At 43.7% G+C, this 7,492-nt stretch overlaps 1 protein-coding gene across 1 annotated transcript; it reads left to right on the top strand.

The window, feature by feature from the left end:
* Positions 1-2,173: 2,173 nt before the first annotated feature.
* LOC148353326 (trace amine-associated receptor 13c-like) lies at positions 2,174-3,269 on the top strand. The gene is made up of 2 exons (XM_088352540.1): positions 2,174-2,385; positions 2,462-3,269. Exons 1-2 carry the CDS (start codon positions 2,219-2,221, stop codon positions 3,267-3,269), a joined length of 975 nt encoding a protein of 324 aa, XP_088208666.1. The 5' UTR covers positions 2,174-2,218.
* The last annotated feature ends 4,223 nt before the right edge of the window (positions 3,270-7,492 follow it).

The raw sequence follows: 7,492 nt of genomic DNA, 5'->3' as shown, positions 1-7,492 counted from the left end.
TTGTTGTAAAATTAAATATCTTTGCTACCTGCAGTTGCTAAGAAAATATTTAATTCACAGTTTCTCATCGATAGGTCCTGATTAAGTTAATGGGGAATCAGCCCAATCATGTGACTTTCAGCTAATTTGTACTGGCAGAAGATGATGGGGCAAACACTTTTTAAGGGTCACAAAACTATAATTAAAAAGAAAACAGCATGCCTAGAGGCTTATTGTTTATAGTGTGGGATTTTATTTTTCAAAATACTACGTTTTTGTCTTTGTTTTATGTATCTAAATCTCCTGCCAACAAAGCATCAGCCCCAACAGTCAACCAGTTTGTTGCCCGGGAAGTTATTTTGGAGTACTGTACCTGCCACGTCATCCTTGCGTCATGACCGGAATAAGCAGTGGACCCAAATGCGTAATGTTTCATACAATTCTTTGTTAAGGGATCGGGGAAGTCAGGGCGAGAGGAAAAAAAACGCGATCTGGTGCTCGCTGGACAGGCAGAGCAGGATGCCCTAGAGGCCTGTGACAAGTGGCGAAGAACGAAGAACGAAGCATGGTCGGAGTCAAAAAGTGCTTGCTTTGCTTATGCTAGGTTTGCTGACGGACTGACAAAGAATGACCGATGAATGGAGTTCTTAAATAAGGAGGGGGGAAATTAGGAAACGAGTGGCAGCTAGGGCTGAAAAAGTGAGCGCAGATGAGGGTAATTAGCAGGCAAGTGACAGAATCGTGAAACCTCGACTCTTTTCCAGCAAAGTCATTTTCAATCCTCCTCGCACAGGCTGTCTTGCGAACTCTGATGCCTCTCTTCCAGGTTATTTGGCCTGTCCAAATTATTCTTTGGTGTAAATGAGCAAGAGGGTTGTCTGTCTCTGCGCCCAGCGACAGTCTGGCAACCAGTTCAGGGTGTGCCCTACCCACTGCTGAATGATGTCTGGGATAGGATCCAGCACCCCAGAGGATAAGAGGTGCAAAAAATGGATGGATGAACATTGTAAATTGTTTATTTAGTAAAAATGGTAGATTTCTCCCAACCAGAAATTATTTTTGAAAAATCTCAATTTAATGTTTACAAGAGCCAGGTAAATCATGTAAAACAGGGGTCTCCAATGTGGTGCCCAACGGCCAACAGGGTATTGCCCCCCCAAGAGACAGCTGAGGTGTCCGCAGACCAGTTCTGAAATCAGCTCACCAGTGCTGGTCATTGTGATTTTCTAGTAAAAAGAGCTTGCGTGGTTTACTGAGTCTATTCAAGTTTACTTCTAAAATTCAACCAGGTAATAACATCAAATAACTCATTTTCCTTTTTTGGGTAGTTTTATTTTGAGTTTGCCTTTCAAAAGCTTTTGTTTGTGAATGGTTGTTATTTGGAGGTCTAAAAAAACATGCCAAAATAAATTGAATGGGTTCGTCTGTATTTTTTTTCCCCTTAAGAATTAAAGGTTGCACAGCAACGTGTTGTTGTTGTTCACTGAGGCCAGTGCCAAGTTTCTGAAGAAAACTAAAGGAGAAATCAGAATGAAGGAGGAAGGTTAGTATGGCCGTGAGGCCTGCATAGCAATGTTTTGGAAAACAGCTTTTCTCTGAGTGTGATATTACTTCAGGGGGGGAAATGTTTCACATGCTGCTACCTGTCAATGCTGAGATCCAGCTTATCTCGGAAGAGCGGAATGACGCTTACACCGAAATCAACAGCGGCCAGATGATAGAGGTGCTGTATCTGAGTCAGTTTGGGAGGCTTCTCTGCCAACCCATGCCCAAAAAAACGTCCAGGAGATAGATGGACGCTGTCAGGCTGTACTTGCCTAACACACTCCACAGTAAGTGGTGCACCTACTACCCTAGCAATTAACGGATCTGTGAACTGTAAATAGCATAGTACCAACATAGTATCAACATGAGAAAATGTTATTCTTGGGATGCTTATCAAACTGGGTGCCCTTTACGCTAATTAGTAAAAGAAAGTAGCCTGCAAAAATGTTATAGGTTGCCTTTATGCAATACCCCTAGTGGGCAAAGAGGGACTGAATAAAACTGTGATTGACAAAGTATTTAATCCCCGAAAGAGTGTTGGCAACAAATTATGGGAAGATTATGATAAAGAGGAGGTGGAGAAAGAGGTGTTACCACTGTCAGATGGTATGGACTAATAGTATGAATATTGTCACAAAAGGTCGATCTGGGCGAGTTGAAAGGCAACTTGTCTCCTGCCTCCCCAAGGATAGTGATGCCAGACCAAAGCGAGCTTTGTTTCCCTCTGCTCGGCAATGTCTCCTGCAGGAGGTCGCAGCGTTCTCCCTCGGTTGCCGTAATCTCTTACATTCTGCTGTCAGCCATCTCTTTGATCACCTTCACTTTGAACCTGCTAGTCATCATTTCCATCTCTCACTTCAAGTGATGCATTGTGACTCTGTTTTTTCACTTTCATGTTCACCTGCAGAAATTCTTATGACTGTTTATTTTTCTTTAGGAAACTGCATACTCCAACAAACCTTCTGCTGCTTTCTCTGGCCACCTCTGACTTCCTGGTGGGCTTTCTGATGTTGTTCCAGATTTTCCTTCTAGATGGCTGTTGGTTTTTCGGTGACGTGATTTGTGTTGTGTATTACATCTTGGATTACGTGATAACGTCTGCTTCAATAGGAAGCATGGTGCTCATATCTATTGATCGCTACATGGCTATCTGTTACTCACTTCAATATCCAACTAGGGTCACTCAGATGAGAGTGAAAATCTGTATTTTTTTGTGTTGGTCAGTTTCATTAATATTCCACTGTTTTTGCTTTTTGGATTCCTTAAAGCAACCAGGAAAGTCTATCACCTGTATAGGCGAATGTGTGATTGTGGTCACATACGCTGTCGGCATGACAGACCTCTTTTTTTCCTTTATTGGTCCGCTTTCGGTCATTTTGATTTTGTATATGAGAGTGTTTGCGGTAGCTTTGTCCAAGATGCGCTCCATACGTCCCCATGTGGGCATTGTCACATTAAGAAACACAGGCATCAAAAGTTCTGAGCTAAAGGCAGCCAGGACCCTTGGTTTGGTAGTGGTGGTGTTCATCGCCTGCATCTTTCCATACTTTTGCATTGCCATCTCAGGCCAGGACGTTATGCTCAATGCTTCCTCTGCTGCCTTTATTATCTGCGTCTTCTACTTCAATTCCTGTTTGAATCCGTTGATCTATGCAATTTTTTATCCCTGGTTTAGAAAGTCCATTAAGTTCATTGTAACACTCCGGATTCTCCAGCCTGATTCTAGCCTAGCCAACATAATGTAGAGTAGACAATATGCAGTGAGTTTTGAAAAATACAATATCCTTTGAGATGTAAATATTCCGGAAAGTAAATGATCAAGACAAATTAATTCAAAACATATTAATGTTAAAGATTATTGAATTTATTACTCTAAATCTGATTGAGAAATTCAAAACAATATGAATTATGTAACAAGTTCACAAATGTTCATAATACGCACCGCCTGATGCACGGTACACGTCAAGTGAGTAATTCAGCTCCTTCCAAACACGCTGAAGCATATCTAAGAGAAGAGTCTCCACTAAAATACAACTTTTTTTTTATTTTTATTCACAAATTATCTGCTTGTGAGTGAGTACATATATTCATGATAATGATTATCTTTTATTACATTACAAGGAAATGACATTTTTTTGAACACCCTGTAGTTTCCGCGCATTTTCCCCATTTTATTTCTAACGCGGAAAACAGTTGTTTTGTCTTCAAAGTCATTTGTATTTGTGTTAATTTACGGTCCACCATTCATGAATCCCTTAACCACCTGGGCCGTTGGGGCACCAATGCAGACGCAACTCTGGACAGCTTTCTCCACTGCTGAAGGTTCCTGGCCTGTTTTTGGGTCGTGGCAAAGTTGGCACTTGTCCATTCTGTATTGATGATCATTACTTACTTGCTATATTAACTTATATGTGTTTGATTTGACCTGCCACAAGATTTTATGACATGTACATTATTTATATGCAAGATAGTGATGTGTCGAGTGCAAATGTAACAACTCTATGAGTCGGCTCTTTTATCTGTTGCGGGCCAGAAATAAAATCCTCACTTGTAATATATTTCTGTGTCAATAGCTGAGCAATCAAAACCGGCTCACTTCGAGACACTTTTTTGATCTTGTGATACGCTTTTTTGTTCAGGGATTCTACGTTGTTGAGTTTGTTGAAAATATAAAAAGTATACATTGTCCTGTATTTTATAATTTGTCTTTGTAGATCTGTAAATACCTTTCCTGTGATTTTCAGGGAGAATATGTTTCATAATTAGCTTATTTACATTAAAAAAAACATTCTTTTTATTTTATTAGTTCATCCTTGCACTGAAAAGTAAATGTTTTTCATTTATATTTGTGTTTTTCATGGATTTTGCGCTGCTACACATGCTTAGTATAAAAAATGTAAAGGCTCAAATTAGTAAAAGGTATACGGTGGAGTAAAAAAGTAAATGTTATAACAAGCTAGTATTGTATTTTCTTAATGAATCATTAAATTAAATTATTAAATTAATATGTGCATAATGATATACAATAATAATAACAGGTAACATATCGATAAAAGCAACACTCAAAAAATCTGAAGAGACGTTTAGGGGCTCAAAGAGACAGCTCTTTTTAGTGAGCCAAGCTAAAAAAGCTGGTTCTCTAAAAAGAGACGAAATTCCCATCCCTACCGCAAGAATTGTATGATGGCTCTTTTGTTGTTCTCTTGTCATGTGATCTAATGACCCTTTTAAATGTATTTTGTGTTATGAATACGATGTGCAAATTAACGTTTGAATACAAAAATATTTCAGGGTGTTTTTTGGGTTGTCAAAATATATAAGTGAATAAATACATGTAAAACCGTTGTTAAATCTGTGTTGTTGTTTTTTTTTTTTTTTTCAATATTTAATCATTTCACCCTGAACAACAGGTTGTTTACAGGTGTATAGTTGGAATTTAAATAGCATATTTGCCATTGGGTTATGAAATAATAAATATATTTCATCAGCCTCGATTTCTTCTCCTCACCACGACATGTACTGTATCAGTCAATACTGTCTTATTTTTAGAGGGAGAGTGTGTATTTTTAGCGCCTCTTGGTGGTATAAAAACTTCATTATTTAAATCAGTGGTCCACAATCTTTTCTGTAACACGGACCGATTTAGTGTCTGACAATATTGTCCGGCCCAATACTAACATCCATCCATCCATCCATCCATTGTCTTCCGCTTATCCGAGGTCGGGTCGCGGGAGCAGCAGCTTTAAAAGGGAAGCCCAGACGTCCCTATCCCCAGCCACCTCCTCCAGCTCATCTGACGGGACCCCGAGGCGTTCCCAAGCCAGCCGAGAGACATAGTCTCTCCAACGTGTCCTAGGCCGCCCCCGGGGCCTCCTGCCGGTGGGACATGCCCGGAACACCTCCCGAGGGAGGCGTCCAGGAGGCATCCTTATTAGATGCCCGAGCCACCTCAACTGGCTCCTCTCAACGCGGAGGAGCATTGGCTCTACACCGAGTCCCTCCCGGATGACTGAGCTTCTCACCTTATCTCTAAGGGAGAACCCAGCCACCCTGCGGAGGAAACTCATTTCGGCCACTTGTATCCGGGATCGAGTTCTTTCGGTCATGACCCAAAGTTCATGACCATAGGTGAGGGTAGGAACGTAGATCGACCGGTAGATCGAGAGCTTTGCCTTTTGGCTCAGCTCCCTCTTCACCACGACAGACCGGTACACGGTCCGAATGACGGCAGACGCTGCACCGACCCGTCTGTCGATCTCCCTTTCCATCCTACCCTCACTCGTGAACAAGACCCCAAGATACTTGAACTCCTCCACTTGGGGCAAGACCTCCTCCCCGACCCGGAGGGAGCATACCACCCTTTTCCGACTGAGAACCATGGCCTCGGACTTGGAGGTGCTGATCCCCGTCCCGGCCGCTTCACACTCGGCTGCGAATCGCTCCAGCAAGAGCTGAAGATCACGGCCTGAGGAAGCCAACAGCACCACGTCATCTGCAAAAAGCAGTGACGCAATGCTGAGGCCCCCAAACCGGACTCCATCCCCGCCAAGGCTGCGCCTAGAAATTCTGTCCATAAAAGTTATGAACAGAATCGATGACAAAGGGCAGCCCTGGCGGAACCCAACCCTCACCGGGAACGAATCCGACTTGCTGCCGGCAATGCGGACCAGACTCTGGCACCGGGCATACAGGGACCGCGTGGCCCGGATAAGACTGTGCGGTACCCCATACTCCCGAAGCACCCCTCACAGGGCCTCCCGAGGAACACGGTCGAATGCCTTCTCCAAGTCCACAAAACACATGTAGACCGGACAGGCAAACTCCCATGCACCCTCAAATACCCTGAAGAGTGTATAGAGCTGGTCCAGTGTTCCACGGCCAGGATGAAAACCACACTGTTCCTCCTGAATCCGAGATTCGACTTGATGGCGGACACTCCTCTCCAGTACCCCTGAATAGACCTTACCAGGGAGGCTGAGAAGTGTGATTCCCCTGTAGTTGGAACACACTCTCCGGTCCCCCTTCTTAAAGACGGGAACCACCACCCCAGTCTGCCAGTCCAGAGGCACTGTCCCCGATGTCCACGCAATGATGCAGAGGCGCGTCAACCATGACACGCCCACAACATCCAGAGCCTTAATGAAGTCCGGGCGGATCTCATCGACCCCCGGGGCCCTGCCACCGAGGAGTTTTTTGACAACCTCGGTGACTTCAACCCCAGTGATACAAGAGCCCAACCCAGAGAAATTGGACGTGGCACTCCAGTTCCACATTTTACAGTGAGGAAAAAGAAAACAAAGAGATAAAGGAACAAAGAAGATGTTTGTACTGTCCTTGTTGCATAGGCTTTGTTTTCCTCCGGAGGGGGTTGTATGAGGGGGTGAGAGACAGACATGACAAACCCAACAAGGGCATTCTCTCCATACCATCGAGAGATGGCCGGATCCAACTAGATGTTTTATCTTACTGTACACTCGGTCCAGTGTTTTTCCCTAATTGCTCAGTCCACGTATTGAATGAATTTGGGAGTACAGTCTTTAAGCATGCCTGATTAAAGTCGCCGGCGACGATAAAAGCTCCGTCGGGGTGTGCAAGCTGCTGTTTATTGATAGCAGCGGGCATGAGATTTAGCGCTATGCTAACGTTAGCATCCGGTGGAACGTTAGCATTGAGTGGAACGTAAACAGAAACCACAATGACCACAGTTAGCTCTCTCTGTAGATAGAAGAGTCCACACGATACTGCTAGAAACTTTATATCGAGTGAGCAGTGTGTGTCAATGATTCGGCTGTTATTGTAGCGCATAGTCCCCCACCCCTGTTTTTACCGGAGTCTCCGTCTCGTTCGTGCCGGTGAAGCGTGTGTCCTGCTAGTTGGACTGCGGCGTCGGGGAAGCCAAGACTCCGTGATGACAAAAATACTCCAATTTTGGACGAAGCTGTTGGTGGTGATCGCAGCTCAAATTCAC

This window comes from Urocampus carinirostris, chromosome 14 (genome assembly GCF_059441175.1).
Source record: "Urocampus carinirostris isolate Australia breed hairy pipefish chromosome 14, RoL_Ucar_1.0, whole genome shotgun sequence".
NCBI classification, from domain to species: Eukaryota; Metazoa; Chordata; class Actinopteri; order Syngnathiformes; family Syngnathidae; genus Urocampus; species Urocampus carinirostris.
The sequence above is the reverse complement of the archived record's forward strand: the minus strand, read 5'-3'. Positions and strand labels throughout refer to the sequence as shown.